This window comes from Neofelis nebulosa, chromosome 7 (assembly GCF_028018385.1).
Source record: "Neofelis nebulosa isolate mNeoNeb1 chromosome 7, mNeoNeb1.pri, whole genome shotgun sequence".
In the NCBI taxonomy this organism is placed as follows: Eukaryota; Metazoa; Chordata; class Mammalia; order Carnivora; family Felidae; genus Neofelis; species Neofelis nebulosa.
The window spans coordinates 29906394-29926598 of record NC_080788.1 but is presented as its reverse complement, the minus strand read 5'-3'; the positions used below and the strand labels follow the sequence as shown (position 1 = coordinate 29926598).

The following is a 20205-nucleotide window of genomic DNA, read 5'->3' as shown; positions in this document are numbered from 1 at the left end:
TTTCTCCATGTCTCTTTTCAGGTTAAATGTTACATTGATTATGGTCACTTATTAGAGCAAGAATCTCTAAACTGAACTGTCAATCATAGTGCTCTAGAAATTTCCTATGTTTTTCCGGCACCATGGCAGAAAGTGCACAGGGTCCAGTCTTGCTTTGTGATTTGCAGCCCTGCCTGTCCCTGGGATGGGGAGTTCTAACTGCTCCTTGTCTTTGTCAGTCTATTGTAGGGGCAGAGGGCTTGTCCCTTGCATTCCGGCATATCGCCAGCTCTCTACTGGGCCACTGCAGCCAAGTCTCCTGTGAAAGCCTCCTTCATGAGGTCATCGTCTGTGTGGGCTACTTCACTGTCAACCACCCAGATAACCAGGTAAGAGGCCCTGGACAGTTCCTCAGGCAGCTCCCCCAACACTGAGAGTGTGAGGTATTGGATTGAGAAAAGGCAGGCTAGCCTGCTGGAACCCATCTGTCCTGCGTGAGGCCCTTTAACCAGACTCCAAGGACACCTCTCTGCCTTATTCTACCCAAAGAGATTTGATCAGCACTAGATGAGCACTAAGGCTTCCTCTTAGAGTTATAAAAATAAAATTTTTTCAATAAAATATTCAGTACACAGAAGCATCTACTCCCTTACCACAGAGGTTCTGATGTTCTATCCATATATTTGTTTCGTTGTGATGAGGTAGAGTGCATCTTTCAGTTCGGGTCACTTTGCACGTAGCATTAGAGTCGGGTGCTTTATGAAGCCACTCTTGGCACTTGGCTTCTAGTTGCTTAGGGGGTGCTAGGTGGTGTTGGAGGGGGGCCTGAGAAAGCAGGACTTGGGCTTCTCCCCCTTGAGTCACTCAGAGTAGTTTCACTTTTAACTGTTTGGATTATGTGGTTTCCAAGCAAGATTTCATTTGTAAATAGGGTTCTGCTACTCTAAGAACTTGGGAAAACTGTTACCGATTTCGTAAAATAATAATGATGATGAGCACCTTATTTCTCTTCATTTTTAAAACCAGAGTAATGGCATAACTAACACATCAAATAGTAGTTCCTGATAGCCTCATTTATCTAAAACCTTCTGCAACCTCAACTGTATGGATTATAGCTGAGAAAAAGGCCTCTGGACAACCATTAACCCTCACTTCAAGCTTAATAAGTTTTATTTTAGGCACATCTCTAACAACCGTTTATTAGCCTGCAGCAAACTAGACCAGGGCAGGAGAAGGACAGGAGTTGGTTATAGTGACAAAGCCAAGTTCAAGGTGAGAGCGGGGAAAGAAAAAATAAAAATAAGGCAGGGCCGAGAACTCAGAAACCACAGCCATCTGGATGAAAGGAACACTAAACCCTGTATTTATTTCCGAGAAGATCTGGATGCCCCCAGTGCTAACCTTGAATGAGCATGGAGGCAAAATGTATGTTCTTTGCATTCCCTTTGAAGAAGGTTGAGGAGCATGCAGTCCATTCTGGAAAGAATTCCATAGTTAAAATATAGAAAATGTGGACCAGAACAAGTGTCATTTATAGAAAAGTTCCTCTTTTCCAGACACTGGTGCCAGGAGAACAGATCTTTTTCACCTCCCCCTCCCACCATGGGAACATTCTGGAAGTGCTTTCCCCTTGCTAACACCCCCCAGGTAGCGATGCATTGTTCTTTCCAGGCCCAGCAGGTTCATAAGTCTCTTACAAGCTGCTCTCACCATCTGAGATAGCCACTGTTACCATTTTGGCAAGTTCCCTTACAGTCCTTATTCTGAATACTTTTTCCAGTTTTATTGAGATATAACTGACATACAGCTTTGTATCAGTTTTAGTGTACAAAGTGATAATTTGGTATGTGCATATTATACAAGATTAATACCACAGTAAGTTTAGTTAACATCCATCACTTCACATAGTTACAAATTTTTTTCTCATATGGTGAGAACTTTTAAGATGCACCATCTTAGCAACTTTTAAATGTATGTGTGATACAGTACTAGTCAACATGCTGTACACTACATCCCCAGAACATATTTATCTTAGAACTACAAGTTTGTACCCTATGACCACCTTCATCTGTTTCACATCCCCACCCTTCCTTGAATATTTTACGTAGCTGAGATCATACTGTACATACATACTGTTATATCCTACTTTATACACTTAACATTACAGGTCTTCCTTTACTTACACTGGGGTTATGCCCAAATAAACCCATCAGAAGTTGAAAATATCTTAAGTGGAAAGTGCACTTAATACACCTAGCCTACTCTCAGGATGCTCGGAATACTTACATTAACCTACAGTTGGGTAAAATCGTCTAACACAAAGCCTGTCTTCTAGTACAGTGTTGAATATCTCATTTAGTTCATTGACTACTGCAGTGAAAGTGAAAAACCCAATGGTTTCTGGGTAGGGAATGGTTGTTAAGTAGACCAGTTGTTTACCCTCATGATCGCGTGGCTGACTGGGGGCCAGCTGGGAGCTGCTGCCACCCAGCATCACCAGAGAGTATCTTATCAGTAGCCTGGGAAAAGATAAAAATGCAAAGTACTGTTTCTACTGAATGTGTATCACTTTCATAAAATTCAAAAATCATAAGTCGAACCATCAGTCAGGCACTGTCTGTGTATCAAAACCATTCTTTGTGAATATCTATATTGAAGTATAGTTGACACACCTGTTGTGAATATCGTTTTGGCTGCAGGGCTCTATCCTGTGTAGACAGCCTGTGGTTTACCAAACTAATTTCCTGGTTTTTTTTTTTTTTTTTTTAATGTTTATTTATTTGGGGGAGGGGCCGAGAGGGGAGAGAGAATCCCAGGCAGGCTCCATGCTGTCAGCACAGAGCCTGATGTAAGGCTCAAACTCATGAAACTGTGAGATCATGACCTGAGCTGAGATGAAGAGTTGGACAGTTAACCGACTGAGCCACCCAGGCACCTCCAATTTCCTGTTTTATACTTAAGTTGTTTATTATGTATCATGACACTATCTACTGTACTTGTAAAGAGGTCATCTGTGGATGTGAGAGTATTTTGCTGTGTTACAGTTCTATGGCAAGAGATAAGCTCCTTCACCATATCCGCATTTGGAGATGGTTTGAAACTTTTTGCTTAAGCCAACTCTGTTGTAATGAATTTGCTGAACTCAGAATTGTGTGGGATTTCAGAGAGTGTTTCTGCCAATGCCAGATCACAGACTGATCCTTTCCTACAGATAAAGCACACCTCCTAAGTATCTGTGGGCTCACCAGAGTGAATGGGAAATGGGGTCAGGGGAACTGGCATTTGGAGATGCCATGACAGAGCAGTGACTGGGCACGTTGGGGCAAGCGGAAATAGACTAAAAGGGCAGAGAGAGCACCAGGCAGCACAAGCAGGAGACAGGTGCGCTATGGCTTGTCATCTGGGGAAGAAGACACAGCAGCATTTGGAGATCATTGTTGAGAAGTGAGCTCACTAAGAGAAAGAAATTAGAAAAGGGAAAAAAGCCAGATCTTCTATTTTGACACCTAGCCTCCCAGAAAGATTGAATATTAAACTGGACATCCACTTCTGATTTGAGGCAAGATCAGAGAAGTCAGTTCAGCCCCAAGGCAATTAATGAAAAGCAACAATCTATGAGAAGAAAGAATGTGATAAAAAGTAGAGGAGAAATCAGAAATCAATAGACTTATAGTAAGTGTCAAATACTGAGACACTGCATCTTATGGAGATGTGGTTTCTAAGCATAACCCCTGATGTTTGTAAAATCGTTGATACCGTTTTTCCCATCTGGTGTCTTTTGGACCTCATTAGCACTTCAGTGAGGACGTAAGTACATCAGGATGTAGTTCTGCCTCACATACAGGTAAGGGATTGGGATTTGAAGAGGTTATAAGTCCCCTGAAATGGTACAAAGAAATACAAAGATACAAAGAAAACTTTAGGTCCTGGGATGGTATAAATGAGTGTGTTTTATGAACACAAAATTGAACACAGTCTAGCAAAAGAAGGCCTGGGTTCTAACCCCCACTCTGCCACAAACTCTGTGATCTTAAATCATTTTCCCTCTTGAGGCTTGAGCATGTTTGACTATACAAAGAGGTATATTGGTTCTGGAAATGATGGTGGTGATAGTGCACAATATTGTGAATGTACTTAATGCCACTGAATTGTAGGCTTAAAAATGGTTAAAATGGTAGGTTTTCTGTTATATATATTTTACCACAATAAAAAATGCTTTTTAAAAAAGGAAGTGGATTGTTCTAGATGACCTCCCTTGTGAGTTCCAGGAGTCTGTGATGTTTTAAAGGCTAAGATTAGAACCACAGACAGACGAGCATTCTGATCTCATGAGGACTCCAAGCCATTTTGTGGTTTTTCAGATGCTCCTTGCCCTACTCTGGATCCTGTCAGCACCAGATGGCTTCGTTAGCTGCCTGTCCACTCCATGGCAGTGAACCCTTAAAAGCTGCATACACCCTGGCTCCCCATATTAATAGAGGAGCTCCACTGACAAAACCAGTAAGCAGAGACTTACAGGTGAGATGTCAGGTGCCTTGCTCTGTGAAGCCATCTCTAGCCACAGTTGTTTCACCCACATCAAAGGGTTGTGCTCACCAGCTCGTGGCTGGGCTCCATGCCATCCAGCTGCATGGCAGGGGCTAGGGAGGGGAGAAATAACCCCAAGCTTACTAAGAGGATAACTGCTCATATCCCAGTAGAATTAGGGAGTTTTCTGTAACTAAACAGCTGATTGTTTATTTCATTCTAAAAACTTGTTTTACTAAATTCCCTTTCTAATCTCCCCAGTAATTTGCCAAGTGAGCATTTGCTGAGGGGATGTGGTAAATTCAGCTTTAAGGTCTCATCCTTTAAGGTCATAGATTCATGGAATCTTCACCTGGAAAGGCTCTGAAATATCTAGCCCAGCTGCCTCATATTACAGGTGGAAAAACTGAGGCTCAGAGGGAGGAAAGGAATTGCCAAACCAAGAACTGGCACACCCAACTCACAACTTGCAGTCAAGTTCCTGCCCTTTCCACCTCTCTGTTCTTATGAAAGTGAATGTATTTAACCTGATGCCACATTCTCTAAATCAGAGGAATTTCAGAGGAAAAATTATGATGCTCAATTCATTTAATGCTTCCGTATCATTAGTCAGTCATGTTAATTTGCAGGGCCTGTTTGTGCACAGTGGATCCTTTATTTTCTCCTGGGGAAACAGCTTGTGTCTTTAAAAGACAGGAGATTTTGAACTCCTGCTGCAGCCTAAGCCTGTTTTATTAGGTAACTGCTTTGCATAAAGGATTGGCCCTTTTTATTTGCCACCATTTAGTCTATTAACTGCAAAGACAGCCCCCCTGATACCAAAGATGACTTCAGGGAAGAAACCTGGATAATAAAAATAATACCCTATTCTTGATGGACCCAATCATGTTTTCTATCGGGTTGCAGTTTCTAATTAAAATGTTTTTTTTAATCAAAAACTTCCTTGTATTTTATGGCAATTTCATGACTCTTTCTAAATCCCTTCCCATCTAATTATTATAATGAACATAATTAGTATGTGCTGTCAGCCTTTCACTTTATTTACATTTTATATTGAATAATTAAATGTGGTCTGATAATTAAATTAACTCGAATGACAGATTATTTGACTGCCTGCATATTACCGTATTGGGAATAAGCACCTTTGCATATTCATTTTAGTTAGTGACTTTTTCATTTGGAAAGACCCCATAGATCCTAGCTATCAGAACCAGAGTCTCTTGTGGCAGTTGAAAGGAAGGATCCCTGTGGCCCACCCTCCCCCATCCAGCTTCTCAGTAGAGAAGTCCTTGCAAATCATTTAATCATCTGCCCTGCACTGGACCAAAAGCTCTTGAATGCTTCTGGGGAATCAGAACGGACGAGTAAGGCTGGACAGTGAACCTTTTGAAACTAGATTCACCCTGAGCTGGGTGACATGCATTTCCCAGGTCTTTTGTAATTTGATGACTTAGTAAGAAAACTTAAACGTTCGTTGACTAAACATATCTGAAATGTATCTATTGTACTCACCTCAGGCGTTTCCCTGCAAACAAAAACAGGGCACTTTCCTAGCTGTATACCATCTGCAGCTGAGGAAAGCAGACTGATGTCTTAAGAGTGGCAGTTTTCCAAAGCCCCAGTTCAGCCTTTAGAACTTTGAGAAGGGACCTAATTCCTACTCAAACATTCTTAACTTCACTTTGTTTTTCTCAAAGGCAGATGGTCCTAGGTCACACCCATTTGGTAAACTCCCCCGGCCCGTGCGAGTCCATGAATGGGGTCTGCTGTGGTGGGCTCGGGGCAGAGTCTCCAGCGTTTGAGGACTTTCTATTCTCCCAGTGTTGGCAGCTCGTTCTTCAGCTGTCACACAAACATTCACCTTTCTGCATTATCTTTCTTTATGTGACAGATACAGTTCCTTTCATAAAATGAAAATGTATCACGTCTAAGGAAAGCTTAACAATTTCAACAACATAACCATTTGGCAGTTACTCTCTTTATATTACAATACCAAAGAAAAATGTGGGATTTTTCCCCAAAAAGAGAACAACACTTTCCTAATTAAACTTAACTTCTGCCTAAACATTTAACACTTCTAGTGAGTGACCCAGCTAGTATTACGATGGAGAAATTTGCCAGTTAGCACTTTGGGCTGATTGTATTAAGTCACCAATTTCACAGAATCCGCATAAAAGACACCTTTTACTTCGGTCATCTCTTTGGATGAATTTTCCCATGCAAGAGTAGTTGGAACTACCACATGCTCATAGCACATAAACCACCTGAGAGGTTGTAGGGAACTCCTCGCCCCATTACCAGATCAACTGGAGTCGAAGGCAGTCCCACCAAGGAGCCCGCACTTCCACTATTCAGCATGAACACTGGCCACAGATACTTGTACTGAACTGAGAAAGAAACATTCTTCCCCCTGTGATTGGAATGGCTTCCTGATCTGTGACTCTTGCAGTTCCCACAGATCCTCCCGTCTGTGGTCAATGCAGCAGTAGTGAGGGTGGCACCCGAATGGATTCACATCTTGAATCAGTCTGCAGCTAAAGTTTTGAATTAGCTCTCCACTGGTTCTACAAGTCAGATGTCCTAGAGGATAAGAGCATAGGCTCTGAAGTCAGCTGGCTTAGAAATCCCTATCCTGCTCTATGCCAGCACTATGACTTCGGGCAAGTTACTGAACGCCGAGCCTGACTCCTAGTGAATGCTCATGAAAGGTAGCTGTTGCTACCCCTGCTTGCCCTGTCATCATCACCTTCATGACGCTGAATAGGCTAAACTCCTAATTCTTACGTAGTGATCTGAAACAAACAGGATTGTACAGATAAACTATCCTTCCTTTGCCAGTTTCCTCAGGTTCTCATTTTTGAGGAACTCAGATCCAGAACATTGCAGTAAAATAACTGTCGTGAAATCTAACAGTAAAACTTTGAAGTTGGAAGCTAGCCATAGCTTTATCCCAGTTGGACTATGAAAAGTTGGGATCCCACGAAGGCCCTTCAGCAGTGACTATGAGACCAGGGGCATGAGTAGGGTCATTCTGAGGGCTAGTTTAATGTAACTGCAAGGTGGCATGAAGTTAATCATTCCTCTCAGTTCCATCCCAAGACTAGGCAGAGCCATGGAAGACACACAAGAGGAAGCTAAGAAAACCGTCAACACTCTCTTCCCAAGGTACCCAAACCCAGACCCTCTGAACAGGATGAATACTGTCAGGGCAGCTGTGTGCACAAACCTCAGTCATCCTTGCTCCCTTGAACGTCTTCTATTGGGACGTCAAACATGCATAAGAAAATGATGCCAAAGGGATATTTTATCCAGAGTTTAACTCCTGACCAGTGATTATTCTAATTTTTCTGGGCCTGCCTTAGTCTTCAGTCACAGAGGAACTTTTTTCATAAATCATTGAGGTAGATTATAAAGAATTAATGTGCAGTGGAGCACCTAGGTGGCTCAGTCGGTTGGGCATCCAACTCTTGATTTCAGCTCAGGTCATGATCTCACAGTTCATGAGTGTGAGCCCCGCGTCAGGCTCTGCCCCAACAGTACAGATTCTAATCTCCCTCGGGATTCCCTCCCTCCCTCTCTCTCTGCCCCTTCCCAGCTCACACAACACTCTTTCTCAGAATAAATAAACTTTAAAAAAAAAAAAAAAGGATTAATGTGTAATCACAAAGAAAACACCACTCCTGAGATAGGAAATTTTATTAAGACCCTCATTAGTCGCAAAAAGCCCACCATGATGGAACAAATGCTGGTGCAGCAGTCAGGATTGCTAGATCCTTCTACAGCTGCAGAGCTGACTGACCCTAGGCAAGTCACTGCCCTCTGGGCTTCAGTTTCCTGTCTGTAAAAAAGGGTGATTTGAAGGGCCCCTCCTACTCTGATAGAGGATGAAGTGTGAAGTCATGGCCAGACCAACATAAAAAGGTAGATTTAATCATTTTCATTTCTAAGTATAGTAATCACAAATATTCCACTCTAGCCACAGCTGGTCTCCTTGCTGTTCCACAGACACACCTCAAGCCTTTGTTCTAAGTGCTTTCTACTGAATACTTACCCTCAGAAAGCAACATGGTTTGGAGAGGCTTCCAAACTTTTTCCTCAGATATCATGTTATCAGTCCTTCTCTGACCACAGTATCTAAAACAGTTACATAAGCCTCATGGTCACTGTTTCCCCTTTACCTTGCTTTATTTTCTTCACACACTTATTACTTCCCACCATGTATTTCTTTTGTCCGTCTCCGCACTCCCACCCCCACAGCATCCCACTAGAACGTAAGCACCTTGAGAGCAGAGTCTTGTCTCCAGTGCCTGCAGCGGTGCCTGGCACATAGCAATTACCTAATAAACGTTTGTTGATTGAATGACTGGGTGTTGAGATGATACATTTCTCCTTAGGCATAATACTGCACAAAAGGTTAAAATGATCTCAGATTTTGAAAGATACAACACTTCTATTTTACTGACCAAACCTCCTGAACTCACTTCTAGCTAAAAATTTAAGAGCCATTTCTTTGGCACTATGGGTTACTTATCTTCGAATCTGTTCTAAAAGAAATGGCTTTGTTTTGTTTTTGCTGGAGCCAGTAGTTTTGACATCCAAAGGAAACTACGTGTTTAAAGGTTTGGCAAATATTGTGCTTGAGAACACAGTGGTGTGTGGAGAAAAGCTTTGGGGGTGGATCACATCCTAGCCCCTCATTTCCATTGGGTGGTAAACAGAGGCAGGCTGTCCTGAAGGTCGCCTTCACTGACTATAGCAGAGAGACAACAAGTCCTAACTCACAGGGTTGTTTTGAAGAGTAAATGTCATCCTGATCACTCAGGTCTCAGATTTGACTCTCAGCTATGCCTGTGGGGTCTTTGCTCACCAACTTGGTGCCATTGATTTGGTTTGCATGATTTGGTTTTTAAAAAAGGTTTTTGGGGCGCCTGGGTGTCTCTGTTGGTTAAGCATCTGACTTCTGATTTCAGTTCAGGTCATGATCTCACTGTTTGTGAGTTCAAGCCCCAAGTTTGGCTCTGTGCTGACGGCATGGAGCCTTCTTGGGATATTCTCATTTTCTCTCTCTCTCTCTCTCTCTCTCTCTCTCTCTCTCTCCCTCTCCCTCTCCCTCTCCCTCTCCCTCTCCCCCCTTCCTCCCTCCCTCCCTCTCTCTCTGCCCCTCTGCCACTTGCTCTCTATCTCTCTCTCAAAATCAAAATAAATTTAAAAAAATAAATTCTTCTTAAAAAAAAAAGATTTTCAACAGTTATGACCCACTCTAAGAAAGCACACTGCAGGAAAATCTATACTTAAAGACCCCCAAACCACCATATCATTCAATTTAATAACATTTCCTAAGGGCCTCTTTAAATGTTTATCTTAAATCTCTTCACATGTAGTTCCTTTGAGAATATGTAGCTTTAGTGGGCCGTCAGATGCTGCACACCTTGTCAGAGAACCCGGTGTGTGAGAGCCCTGTCAGGGCAGCAGCCCACGGCTGGCCTCTGCTTCAAGGCATCACTAGTACATTTTTATAGCTTGTTGAGAGGATCATGGGCTCTGGAGCCTGGCAACCTAAGTTCTGATCCCAGCTCTCCCACTTACCAGCTCTGTGATCCTGGACAAACCACTAACCTTTCTGGTGCCAGTTTCCTCACCTGTAAACTAGGGAAGCCATCAATAACATCACAGCCTTGTTGTGCAAATTAAATTAGGCCATGCACATGGTGATTAGCACATTCCCTGGGCTGGAACAGATGTTGACTGTGATGTTATTGAAGTGATCATTGTCTGCCTCCTGATTCCCTGCTCTTAGTGGGAGAAGCCCAGGAGTGTGCCCTCGGTAAGCCCTGACACATGATATCAGCTTGGATAGGCCGTCTCTGCTGTTGGGGTGTGTTTCCCCACCCATGAAGAAGCTGCAGAAAGCTCTGCATGCCCGCTGCCTACAGGGTTCCTCTGTGGACCCAAAAGAGGTAGATGCACCAGGGGTCCACTTGCAGATGCCTCTGGGCTGCCACTCCGTGCACTGCTCTGGTGTAGCTGCCAAGGGGCAGTGACTGGGAGGGTCAGTCCGGCTCTGTCCAGCTGCCAGTCCCCTTCCTAAGGTGCATGCCTCATGCAACTGGACATACCTGACAGGTGACAAACATATGCTTGTCTGGACAGCAGTGAAGGAGAATCTCCACTCACCACTTTGCATTGGAAAAGTAGGATGAAGGAAGACCTCACACCCAGATCATTCTTTTTTGTACAGGCAACTGCTAAACTGAAAACACACCACAGAGATCACTCAGAGGTGCATTGAGATTGTGTTAGGAAAAGAAACTGGAAAATGGCTCACATGAATCACTGTGAACATTTAATGGGTCTTAATTGGAACCTTATCCTACTGTACTTAGAGCAGGGAGATGAAAGCAAAAGAAATCTGAGAGACCATTTATTTCACTCGAGAAAGCAGTAAACTGAAACTACAAAAAGATTTGACTACTATTATATTTTTATGATTAAATAAAATTGTCATAGACTGGTGCTGGTGAGCCCATAAATGCTCCATGGAATGCATCCATGCTCTCTGACTGCTGATAGGATGTGACCAGAAAATCTATCAGCCTGTGCTCTGCATTTATTAACCCTGCTGTTCTCACACCACCCAAGGTTTGACCCAAAGCTCTCCTCCCAGGAATGGTCCAAAGCCCACTTGGAGTATTTGTGTTTTAAGGCATCATTAAATGCATTACCCACCCACCTCCCTACGCACCCCCACACACACACACACACACACACATCCTGTTGGTCTGTGATGGACATAATCTTTCCAGTATTATGTGTGTCTGTGAGCGTGTGTGTAATTATAAGTTCTCTTTTCTTAAAGAAGTGACTTTAGAAAATCAGAATAGCTACTAGTTGAGAATTTGTGGGCAACATGTTTTGTATGATGATTCTTTTATTCATTCTTAAGAAAAACAATAAGCTTTTTTTTAACCACATTTAAATGTAATATCTGTGTGGGTATAGGCAGCATAAGGTGCTTATGTACATGAATGCTCATAGCACAGGATTATATTATTTCTGCAAGTTCACAGGCCTTTAGAGACCATTTAGTCCAACTCCCCTCATTGCCAAAGAGGAGTAGGACTTGAGCCCAAAATCACTGGAATCAAGCCTTCTGACATATTATCTAAGGCTTTCTGCGACTAGCCTTCCCACTCACTCCCCCTTTCCCCACTCTATGGTAGATGGCACACAGGTAATGCACGTAAACAGAAAACCCAAAATAAAATAGTCCCTCGAATGTATGATGATGAGTCTGTGTCATTTACAAGGTCTGTGCTCTTTAGACAAGGTTCTTTCTCAAACATAAATTAAAATTAAAATTTGGGTATAGTCCCTGACAGATTATACAATCTGTGACTTTAAGGGTGAGCCAAGTGTTTGAGATAATCTAGCCCAACCTTCTTGTGCTGCAAATGTGTTTGAAGGGAATTTAGAACATGCCTTATTTGAAAGGTAACTCTTCTCACAGAATAGACAACATAAAAGAAGGAAAAAGAAGCTCTAACACAGAACAGAATGCTGGAGGTGACTTATTCTTGGGGAAATGCCAGTACTGTGAGCTTTGTGTCCATATGAGCATTCATCACTCATTCCTTCTCTCATATATCCACTTTTGCTAAATGCCCAGCCTCTATCAAATCACGTGCTGGGAGACGCGGAAATGAATACAATCTAGACCTTGTCCTGTGGAACCCACAGCCTCGGAGCAGTGCTGTCAGTGCAGAGACTCAATCCTTCCTTCAGCAAACACTTAACCAGTACCTGCAGTGGTCCAGGCACTGTTCCAGACACCCAGGATCCAGTGGGAAACAACATAGACAAAACCCCTGCCCTCAAGTTGCTGACATTCTGGGAGGGAAGGGAAGGGAAGACCATAAATAAATGTGGATCTATGCTAGAGGTTCCTCTTAGAGATCATTCATGGTGGAGGTGGCGCTTTGGCTGATATCTGAAAGTAGAGCAGGGGTGCCTGGGTGGCTCAGTAGTCGAGCGTCCTCCTTCAGTTCAGGTCATGATCTCACAGTTCGTGGGTTTAAGCCCCATGTCAGGCTCTGTGCAGACAAGCTCGGAGCCTGGAGCCTGCTTTGGATTCTGTGTCTCCCTCTCTCTCTGCCCTTTCCTGCTCATGCTCTGTCTCTCTTGCTCTTGAAAATAAAATTAAAAATTAAAAAAAAAAAAGGAGAACAGATATTTACTGGGCAGCAAGGTAAGAAAGACCTTCAAGGCATAGGAAAGACCATAAGCAGAGGTACAGGGATGTAAAATAGCCTGGCAGGTTCAGGTTCAGCTGTTCATTCTGACCAGAGCTTAGGAGGCAGGAGAAGGAATAAGAGCTAAGAGTAAACAAGCAGGCCAGGCCCAGGTCTTGAAGGGACGTTATGTGCTAGATCAGGAACTTGGGAATTTTCACCTCTAGGAAATAATGAGAAGCCCCTAAATATTACTAGCAGGAGATGATATGTTCAAAGTATGTCTCAAAGTCACTTCAGTATGTGGAAAATAGGAAGGTAGGCATTAAGGACTTTCCTACTGGAACCCAAGAATTGAACAGAAGCCCCCGGTTCTGAAGCATCATTCTAACCTATAGGAGCACAATGATGTTTGAGGAAGCAGTCTGCCCAGATGCCTCTTTTGCATCCCTTTGCTGATGGTAACCTATTTCCCTGAGGAAGCAGAGAACAAACAAGGCACTCACTTGCTTCTCACTCAGTTTCCCTGGAGGGACACAGTAGGACAGCCACTCACCCCTTACTATATGAGGAGACCCTTGTTTCTGGAGGATCACCTGCTCTCCAAAGCTTGTGAGAGGCCACACCCCCAACTACTGGCTTTAGTTAGTCCTCCTGACCCTGGCTGCTTTCCTCCCTTTTTCCCTTCTTCCCTCTCTCTCCTTCCTCCTTGACACTGTGCTGGGGCTTGACAGCAATGAATCCCTGGGACCACCAGGAAAGAAGGCTAGTGCTTAAAGGGCCTACCTCCCACACAGTCTGCCAAGATCTCTGCATTTAATCTCAGCCTAGAAATCTATTTTATGGCAGAAGCAAGTTTGGGAGGAGAGAGAAACTTATGTGCAGTGCTAACCACGGGATTCTATGTGTTTCTCTGCTCGGAATTTGATTTGCTTATGTATGTGGACAGACTCTCCAAATTTTTCTCCCATGTTATTTAAATAAAGCCACTTCTACACCCTCCCTACTCTACCCGCAAGGCATCAGATGAGAGAAACAAGGTGTGTGTGTTGGGGGCATGCCATTTTCTTTATATGATTCATAGAGGTCACTGGCTTCAAGGCCCCTCCTGTCCTGTTGTTTCTGTCCTGGGCCTGGGCTTTGGGTCTGATAAGACTGGTCAAGAGTGATGTGGACAGAGAGGCTTGGCCTGGCCACCGTGGCTGCTGCCTCTTCACCCCAGCATTGTAGCAGGACCAGTTTTATGGAGAGGAATGTAACAACTCCTTTGTTTTGGTCCTGCTAGAAAAAATAGTCTTTGTTCCAATGATTTACAGATTCTCTCTGCTGTCTCTTTTAATGAATTTAGATGTCTAGACACCTATTTTTGCCCCTCTGTTGAGGATATCTTGTCTCTGACAAGAAAATGAGAAAAGCAAAACAAGAATTCTTAGGCATTAAGAATTTGCCTCAGTGAGATTTAACTGTTTGTACACACATCTGTGCCACTTTATACTCCACTCACCCTACCACACTGACACAACTGGTTGGACCTTAGGTTTAACAGACCAGCTCACAACACTTGCTGAAAGAGGCTGCCCCTGACCCGCCCTGCCCCTGCTGTCTGTACTGTTGTGCCAAGAGGCTGGTGAATTCCATAGGGTGCTGGCCAAAATACCCAGTCGGCTATTCTTGCATATCCAAAGATGGTGTCCCCTGAGGACCTTGAAGGCCCTGGCCTGAGTAGGCCCAAGGCCCTGATAGGGTAGGTATAGGCCCCCTGGAGCTGGGTTTAGGAACCAAAGCTCATTCATTCATTCCCCTAATGCTTACTAAGCACCTGTTGTTCGCCATGCACTGTGCTAGGCACCATGCCAGATATTAGGAATATAGCAGTAAATAAAAGGGACATAGCCCCTGTCCCTACAGAGTTTAAAGCCTTAAGACTGTTGAAAACTGGGGATTCACATCTGTCTTCCTTTGCCTAAACAGGTGTTCATATGTGTGGAGCCAGGCAGGGCTATGTGTATGGTTCTGTCTTTTGGTCCATGGCAGACATAGGGCTGGGGTCCTGAGGACAAACGTATTTAGAAACTTTCCAGCGGGCATTCTGAGAAAAAAAAAATGCAGAGCTTTCTAAAACCACTGATGAAATTCCTCCTAAATAAGGGGGAAATTCAGGATCACTCTTAGATCTTAGCAAAATCAGCAGGATTCAGAGTATAAGTAGGTAAAACTGAACTTGACCATTTTCTGTTTTGTTTCCTTGAAAGTACATGATTTCTAGAGAGCTGAAAATTTTATGATAATACACCATGGTTGTATCTATGATTGACAGGTAGACACACCCATACATACTTGCCTACGTAGGCAAGAAACTGCTACAAAACCTTTTTCTAGCTTATTGTTGTTATTTAGTATCATAGTTAGGGTATTGTCAGGGAAGGAGCTGTTCCCATATAAGTGAACTTTGCAGATGACCAAAATTACCTTTAAAACATGATATGTATTTAACATGAACTATTTGTGATCATATTTTAAATATTATAGTTTCCTGGGGGTTAAGTGTCCAACTTTAGCTCAGGTCATGATCTCGCAGTTCATGAGCTCAAGCCCCACATCAGGCTCTGCACTGACAGCTCAGAACCCAGAACCTGCCTTGGATTCTGTATCTCCCTCTCTCTCTGCCCCTCCCCAGCTTGCACTCTGTTCTTGTCTCTCTCTCTCTCAAAAATAAACATTAAAAAATGTTTTAGACAAGGGGCACCTGGGTGGCTCAGTCGGTTGAGCGACCGACTTCGGCTCAGGTCATGATCTCACAGCTCATGAGTTCAAGCCCCTCGTCAGGCTCTGTGCTAACAGCTCGGAGCCTGGAGCCTGCTTCCGATTCTGTGTCTCCCTCTGTCTCTGCCCTAACCCACTCGCATTCTGTCTGTCTCTCTCAAAAATAAATAAACATTAAAAAATTTTTGTTTAATTTTTTTAGACAATATTAGTTTCCTTCCTTCTTAAACTTAAATTATACTTAATACATTATATGTTTTCTTAAAATAAATATCTACTATAGTGTTAGGCACATGAGGATTACCATGTGTGTGGAAGCAAATATTTAAAGTGTAGAGTACTAAGTAAAGGTAATGGGTGATAATTAATAAGATACTTTACTACCATATGGTCATGTTCTCAAAACCAACTGAAAAGAGTAGGGATATTTAGTCTTCTACTGAGTGGTTCTAGGCAACTTTTTGAAATTTCATTTCTGCTCAAAATAATTTTAATTCCCACCTCTTCACTTATTAGTGTCAGCTGATGCTTCTTCCTGTTGTCAGTGTACCTAACTCCAGAAGTGTCCTAATTTGCTGACTCCAACTATCCTAGGCCAGAAAACCACTTTTATTAGACTTGCTTCTGAAACGTGAATTGGTAGACTGAACTGGAGCTTGTAGAACTTTCTTGTGAGTGATTGACACGGATTTCGTGGAAAGACCGGGCACTCTTGAAGGCAGGGATGTCTGACTTGCCACTACCCCATTCCAGGTGCCTTGTACTACACTTGGCCAGAGTAGATGCTCAGTAAACATTTGATGAATAGACTAATTTGTCTGCTCAGAGGCCTGCTTGCTCACTTCCTGGTTCTGGGCTGAATTCCAGGTAGTCACAGTTGCAGGAAAGGGGCCCTCTGGGTGAGGTGAGGCCAGCTATTTTCCATTTGTACAACAGGATGGACTCTCCACAGGCCTTCCTAGCCACTCTCCTTGGATCCTGCAAAATACGCACAGCAGTTATCCTTTTACAGATGTGAAATCTACACACTCTCCCTAGGCCCACTGCGTTTCTAGACCAGACTTATGACTACTCAGTACCCCACCTCCACTTTCCTCTTTTTCTGTTTTAAATCTAAGTGTTAGGAAAGACCTTTCAGCTTATACCAAGGATTAACATTGTAAGTATATTATACACGATAGCATTTGTTTCAAAAGTATAAGACAGGCTTTGCAGGCACTCAAAACTCAGAAGACAGCCGGCTGCAAGGCCGTCACAAGCCAGTGCTCGCTGTACGGCCACACGTCCCAGCAGTCCGCTTCCGAGAGTCTGGCTCTCCCGCCAACCCTCCTGTCTTTCAGATTCTTATGTCTGATGATTTGAGGCAAACCCTTGGCACCACCCAGCACTGTCAAGAACTGGCTATTCAATACCTCGCCAAGCAGAATATAGGCTTTTGAAGAAAGGTCTTTTGTGTTGGTTTAATCTGTGTATGTTGGTTGGTTTAGTCTGTGCAGAATGGCAATGTGTCATCCTCATCTTCATGTGGGCTGGCAGAGGTGTGCGAGAAGCTGGCTGGCAGCCAGCCGTGGGAATGAACTCAGGCCCCGCGACAGAAAGCCCCTGTATCCAGGAAGGGGCGGACTCAGTCTGATAGCCCTGGATGGGTCTGGGAGGTGAGAAGCCAGGACTCAGTCATAGGAGTTTTCCATGCCCAGCTCCACCAATGACTGGCTGGGGGACCTGGGGCAAGTCTCTTGAACTTTCTGAATGTTGGATTTCTTTTTATAAAAGAGTATCATCATCCCTGTCTGCCCACTTTCAGAGAGCGTTTAGAGACTCAGATGATGTAGGTAGAGGGGCTTTCTTTATAAACTACTGAGCACTGTCTCTGCCGGTGACCGGCTTTATGTTGTGGTGGGTGTTGCTGAGGTTCTAGCAATGCAGTGTCCTACAAGACTTTGGATTTCTTCACACCAAATGAGACACCACTCAATACTCACAAAGGGAGGATCTTTTCCAGACCCGTCCTTTTAACCAGGCTAAGGAGCCCTGAATTGGTGCTTAGGACCCTGAGGTCCCCAAGCCTAACTTCCTTCTAGGGTAGAAGACAAACAAAGTTCATTATTTAGGGGTGTCTTGATAGGCAGTTGGGGCTGCGATAACAAAGTACCATAGACTGAGTGGCTTATAAACAAGACAAATTTGTTTCTCAGAGTTCTGAAGTCTGTGAGTGTAAAATCAGGATGCCAGTCTGCCTGGGTTCTGGGGAGGGCACCCTCCCAGGTTGCAGACTGACAGCTTCTTGTATTCTCACATGGCAGAAAGAGCCCTGAGGGCTCCCTGAGGTCTCATTTATAAGGCACTAATCCCATTCATGAGATCTCTGTCTTCATCCTAATCACCTCCCAAGGGCCCCACCTCCTGATGCCATCACATTGGGAGTTAGGGTTTCAATGTATGAATGGAGGAGGGACACAAACCTTCATCCTGTGAGAAGGGACTAGATATGCAGACGTAAGGCAACATGATGTGAAGATCATTGAAACCTCCAAGTTAGAAAATGGCATCTGTATCTAATAAGATATGTGGTATGATTCTTCCCCAAGGCAAGTCACAGATGAATTTGTGAAGTAGGAAGCCTCTGACATTTTGATTAATTCTCTCCGTAATTCTTATGTGCCCAGCACTTGCCCAGCACTCCGGGAGCGCAATGGAGCACTAGATAGTAAAAGACACAGTTTCTGCCCTTTGGGAACCCGGAATTAAGCTACACAACTCCGATTGTGATAGCTGCTGCCACGTCTCTGGGGTTGAAAAGAAAAGGCTGTCTCTGGCTGTGCTGCCTGGGCAGACTTCCTGGGCTTAAGGATTTCCTTAAGTGCTTCGAGGGAAGCTCATCCTGGGTCTGAATCAGGAACCCACAACACAAGCCTATTAGCTTTAGTCCTTCCTGTTCTGCTTTTAGATTGATGAGTCTAGCACAACAGCCTCAAGACACACACACAGTAAGCTAAGCCTCTCTTTCTCTGTACCACTTACCAGTGTTTCTTGGACTGTGCTTATGCTGGGATTTTCTTTTCAGAGCTGTCAAAATGCACTTCCTACCCCACCACCACAAGATCCTGGCTGGCATCCCCAGCTCTGTTTGCATGTCTCTCTCCTGTGCAAGCAGGGCCAGGGAGGGGCCGCAGAAATGGCTTCCCGGGGTAGCATGAAGCTTATTGGTGAGTCCCAGCCAGAATTCAGGGCCTGCTGCTGTCCGACCCCCATTCTGATGAGGGTGGGATGATGGAAAGCATTCATTAGGCCTCATGCCGGGAGGGGACTTCTGGTCCTACTAGTATATGGAAGGCAGATCCAACAGGAGAAGACTTGGAGCAGCAGAACTGGTGAACTAACCAAACACTCATAACTAATAATGTTTTTCATGTTGTGGTCACAGACTCTGTCTCATTTGCTCCTCACCTAAACCCTGAAGGCTGCCATCTATCTCTTTTTTCTTTTCTTTTATTCCAGTGTAGTTAGCATAGAGTGTTATATTAGTTTCAGGTGTACAATATGGCAATTCAACATTCTGTACTCTGTGCTCATCATAAGTGTACTCCCCACCACCTGTTTCACCCATCCCCCCACCCATTTCCCTGCTGGTAACCATCACTTTGTTCTCTATAGTTAAGAGTATGTTTTTGGGGGGCGCCTCGGTGGCTCAGTCGGTTAAGCGTCTGAGTTCGACTCAGGTCATGATCTCACAGTTCGTGGGTTCGAGCCCCATGTCAGGCTCTGTGCTGACAGCCTGGAGCCTGTTTCGGATTCTGTGTCTCCCTCTCTCTCTCTGCCCCTCCCCTGTTCACGCTCTGTCTCTGTCTCAAGAATAAATAAACATTTAAAAAGAAAAAAGAGTATGTTTTTGGTTTGTCTTTTTTTTTCTTTGTTCATTTGTTTTCTTTCTTAAATTCCATGAACGAGTGTAATCATATGGTATTTGTCTTTCTCTGACTTCTTTCACTTAGCATAATACACTCTAGCTCCATCCACATTGTTGCAAACGGCAAGATGGCTGAGTAATATTCCATCACATATGTATGCCTCTTCTTTATCTATTTATCTATCAAAGGACACTTGGGTTGCTTCCATAATTTGACTATTGTAAATAATGCTGCAGTAAACATAGGGGTGCATGCATCTTTTCGAATTAGTGTTTTTATATTCTTTGGGTAAATACCCACTCATGGAATTACTGGATCATATGGTAATTCTGTTTTTAATTTTTTGAGGAACCTCCATGCTGTTTGCCAGAGTGGCCTCACCAGTTTGCATTCCCACCAGCAGTGCAAGAGGGTTCCCCTTTCTCCACATCCTCTCCAAACGTTTCTTATGATTTGGTTTGTGTGTGTGTGTGTGTGTATGTGTGTGTGTGTGTGTGTGTGTTGTTTTTATTTTAAAGGGAGCATGCATGAGCGGGGGAGGGGGTAGAAGGAGAAAGAGAATCTTAAGCAGGCTCCACACTCAACACAGAGCCCAGTGCAGGGCTCTATCCAATGACCCTGGGATCATGAGCCAAAACCAAGAGTCAGAAGTTTAACCAACTGAACTACCCAAGCACCCCTCTTATGTTTTTTATTTCAGCCATTCTGACAGGTGTGAGGTTCTATCTCATTGTGGGTTTGATTTGCATTTCCCTGATGTTGTGTGATGATGAGCATCTTTTCATTTTCTGTTGGCCATC

The 20205-nt window shown here is 43.8% G+C and overlaps 1 protein-coding gene across 3 annotated transcripts in view; it reads left to right on the top strand.

Annotated features, from left to right (window-relative positions):
- SCAPER (S-phase cyclin A associated protein in the ER) overlaps nucleotides 1-20205 on the top strand; it is a 525678-nt gene that overhangs the window by 494247 nt on the left and 11226 nt on the right. For all 3 annotated transcript variants that reach the window (XM_058736955.1, XM_058736953.1, XM_058736954.1), the window contains one exon: nucleotides 219-368. In XM_058736955.1, the coding sequence (XP_058592938.1) occupies nucleotides 219-368 (150 nt within the window). The remainder of the gene's footprint in view (nucleotides 1-218; nucleotides 369-20205) is intronic.